This window comes from Palaemon carinicauda, unplaced genomic scaffold (genome assembly GCF_036898095.1).
Source record: "Palaemon carinicauda isolate YSFRI2023 unplaced genomic scaffold, ASM3689809v2 scaffold122, whole genome shotgun sequence".
Classification (NCBI taxonomy): domain Eukaryota; kingdom Metazoa; phylum Arthropoda; class Malacostraca; order Decapoda; family Palaemonidae; genus Palaemon; species Palaemon carinicauda.
In genome coordinates, this window is record NW_027168727.1 from 115,541 (window position 1) to 119,612 (window position 4,072).

Below are 4,072 nucleotides of genomic sequence, written 5' to 3' on the forward strand. Positions count from 1 at the left end.
CTCTGTCCACATAAACAAATGTTTTAAAAGACAAGTAGATTGATAAATTAAATAACAGTTTAACGCTATGACCTCAAAAAAGAGGTATATAAATCTTCTTTCTCACCATTATTCCTACATTAAGGGGTCGGTTGCTCGATGCGGTTTCTCCAATGTCTTTTGTCACAGGTATCCTCTTCCGCCAAACTTCTCTCTATATCACCCTTCACCTTATCTTGCTATCTAATTTTCTGCCTTCCTCTCGATATTTTCCCCCTAATAGGCTCCTCCCAACTCCTCTTCAATCCCTCCTCATCCTCCATCCTCAATACGTGCTCACACCGTCTGAGTCATGACACTTATCACCTCTGTAATCTTGACTACACTTTCCATCCTTCTTATTTCATCATTTCTCATCTCTGTTCTCTCAAGCTTTGCTTCTTCTTTTCGTCTTAGAGACCCTGTTTCAGATCCATACATTAACACTGGCCTAATTACTGTGCTATACATCTTGATTTTTAGTTTCATGGGCATTTTCCTATCATGTACTGGTCCCGCAACCTCCCTCCACTTCCCCCAAGGCTGTTTTTATTCTTTTCTCAACTTCAGCCTCACATCTTCCCTCCTGACTTATAGTAGATCCCAAGTATCCAAATTGTTCCACCTGTTTTACAACAGGGTCTCCATTTTCATGTATGGCTATCCTGTCCCTAACTTCCTTACTGCTCACCATAGCTTCAGTCTTATCCACATTTACTTTAAAGCCACCCCTCTCTAAAGTCCCTATTACAACCCTTCTCTGTAAGCCTTCCTCATTTCCTGCAGTAATCACCAAATCACCTACATATAGCATCTCCAGTAACTTCATTTCTGATCTCTTCACTTAACAAATCCCTGATCACCAAAAAGTATAAAAACGGGCTTCATGCTGACCCCTCGTGTGAGACAACACTAACTTCAAAGGTTTCTGTTTCCTCAACAACTGTTATTATTTTTGTCCTTGTTCTTTTGTACATCATCTCTACCATTCTAACTAACTTTTCAGAGACTTTCCTCTTCCTTAAACACGAAAACACAACTTCTCTTGGTATTCTATCATGCGCCTTCTGTAGATTTGCAAAAGCACAGAAGAGCTTCTGGTTTCCCTCTTGCCTCTTTTCCTGTAGTTGCCATCTTGTAGATGGCATCAACAGTCCCTCTCCCCATCATGAATAAAACATACTGCTGTTTCCCAATCTTTACAATCTTCCCCAATCTATCATCTATCATCCTCTCAAAAACTTTCAAACCATGCTCTCTTAATTCAGTCCACCTCTAATTACCACATTCCATGACATCATCTTTCTGTTTAAATATAAATAGCATTAGACTCTCCTCCCAGTCTTTATGCATTATTTTCACTTCCCATATTGCTCTTAATAAAGCCAGCATCAATTCTTCCCTCTCTGTAGCTAGTATCTTGACCATTTCAATTTGAAACTCTGATTGATCTGGTGTTTTACCATTTTTAATTTTATTCAGTGCTGCTTCACCGCTTTATTCTGTATCCCCATCACTGGTTCCTCTACCTATTATGCATCTCTCAGCTCCTCCCTCCCTTTTTCAGTATTCAATAGTTTCTCAAAATATTCCCTCTATCTCCTCTTAATGTCTTCATCCCAATGGAATATATATCCATCTCTAACCGGATAACTCCCAATTGCCCCAAATTTTGCCTTTGCCTTTTCATCAAGTTCAAAATCTTATATATATCCTTTTCTCTTTCTTTTCTCCTTAATCCTTCACTCAATTGTTCTACTGTTTTCCCAATAGCTATACCTACTTCCTACTAGAATCTTATTCCTCTTATCCGTACCGTTTCTCTGCACCCTGTGTATGTCTTACTTCCCAGTTCTTAAATACCTTCAATTTTCTTTAAATTGACTCTTGCACATTGTTAGAAATTTGCATTAAAAACGGCAAATGCCTGGCAACATTTATTCCATGATTTTTACCATTTCAAAAACGAATATATTGACGTAAACCAGTGATATTACGGTTACCAGCCCGTAAAATATAGGAACAAACTATGGTAAAATTATGATCACCTGTATTTTGCTGAAATACGGTTAGGAACAGTATATTTTTACGGAGATTTTCCGATTAAAATTACGGTTTTTTTTAACAGTGCCCCTCCCTGTCCCACCACCACTTATCTCCTTCCGACACACCATATCCAGTGGTTCTTCCCACTAATTCCTCTGGTTCCCCTACACATATTTCTTTCATAGTCATCCAGATATTTTCCACTCTGTTAACCTGTCTAATCTCTAAATTCAACCTTTCCAGTTGTCTCTCACAGTCCTCCTAAATTGGTCACTCTTTTCTCCCTTGAACGTCTTCTGGTAAAACGTCTTAATAGGTTTGCTGAAGGTGATCAATCATCTTTTTCCTTGTTTACAATTTGGTTTTCTCAAGGGCCTTGGAGGATGTGGTGCCCTTCTTCAAATGTTGTACCGAAATCCCTTGATATTGTGGTCAGGAAGTTCGTATGATTGACCTTGATTTTAGTGCTGCCTTTAACCGTGTTAATCATGAGGCTCTTGCTTTCAAACTCAAACAGTTGGGAGTGGGTAGGGCGTTTCTTAGCATCATTTTTGAATTTTTAAGTAATAGATCGCCAAGAGTTGTTGTTGATGGGCATCATAGTGATTATAGAAATGTGATATCTAGTGTTCCACAGGGTAGTGTTCTTAGCTCATTACTTTTCATACTGTAATACTATATACACATGACATGTGGTTTGGCCTAGAAAACAAGCTTGTTGCATATGTAGATGATGCTACTCTCTTTGCATCAATTCCATCTCCTGAATGTAGATCTGGGGCTGCTGAATCCCTTGATAAAGATCTAGCTAAAATTAGTGCATGGTGCAAATTATGGGGTAAGAAGTTGAATCCTAACAAAACTCAAAGTATGATTGTAAATAGGTCAAGGACAATAGCTCCTCAACATCCGGATCTCAGTATTGATAATGTTTCTTTAACTTTATATGACTTAAAATTTCATGTGTGATTCTCGACAGCAAATTTACTTTTGAGGAACACATTAGGTCTGTGTCCTCTTCAACTGCACAACAAAAATAGCTCATTGAGAAAGTCTTTTAAGATTTTTGGTGATCAGTCTATTCTGAAGAAGTCTTTTAATTATTTCATTAAACTTGGTTTCGAGTATTATTCTCCTGTCTGTTCTTCAGCTGCTGATTATCAATTTAAATTTGGACAAAAACTTACGGTCTATTAAATCTATTATTCTTGATCTAGATATTAATCTCTGGGACCGTCGTTCAATTAGTTCATTATGCATGTTGCATAAGATTTTTTTTATAATTCTGACTATCCTTTATATTTAGATCTTCCCGGACAGTTCCATCCTGTTCGTAATACTATGCATGCAGTTAATTCTAATTGTCTGGGTTTCTCCACCATGAGTCTCAATACTACACAGTACTCTAGAAATTTTATTCCAGCTGTGATTAAGTTGTGGAATGTTCTTCCTAATCGGATAGTTGAATCAGTGGGACTTCAAAAGTTCAAACATGTAGCAAATGTTTCTATGTTGAACGGGCAGACATAAATCTTTTATATAGTTTACATATGAAATATCTGTTTTAATGTTGTTAATATTTTTCAAGATATTTATGTTAATTGTTCATTACTTCTTATATGGTTTATTTATTTCCTTATTTCCTTTCCTCATTAGTTTTTTTTCCCTGTTGGAGCCCTTGGGCTTATAGCATCTTGCTTTTCCAACTATAGTTGTAGCTTAGCTAGTAACAATAATAATAATAATAAGGTCCCAAAGGACCCAAACCCTAATTCTGGATCTCCCCTTTCTCTTCTTGAGTTTTGTACCTCTCACCTTAAAATTCATCAATATCAGTCTATGCTGCCCCCAAAATCATTTTGCAGCTCATCACATTGCTTTTGTCAGCTCCTCTAACCAAGATATAATCTATTTGGCTTTCCCCTCTTCCACTTTCATATGTTATCAGGTACTTATCCAACTTCTGAATCCAGGTGTTCTCATATGCCAATTCAAAACTTTGAGCCAT

At 37.2% G+C, this 4,072-nt stretch overlaps 1 protein-coding gene across 1 annotated transcript; it reads right to left on the reverse strand.

Annotated features, from left to right (window-relative positions):
• Positions 1–1,074: 1,074 nt before the first annotated feature.
• LOC137635429 (uncharacterized) lies at positions 1,075–4,072 on the reverse strand. Its single transcript, XM_068367903.1, has 2 exons — positions 3,962–4,072; positions 1,075–1,293 (listed from the first exon to the last, which is right to left on the reverse strand). The coding sequence occupies exons 1-2, from the start codon at positions 4,070–4,072 to the stop codon at positions 1,075–1,077; spliced, it is 330 nt and encodes a 109-aa protein (XP_068224004.1).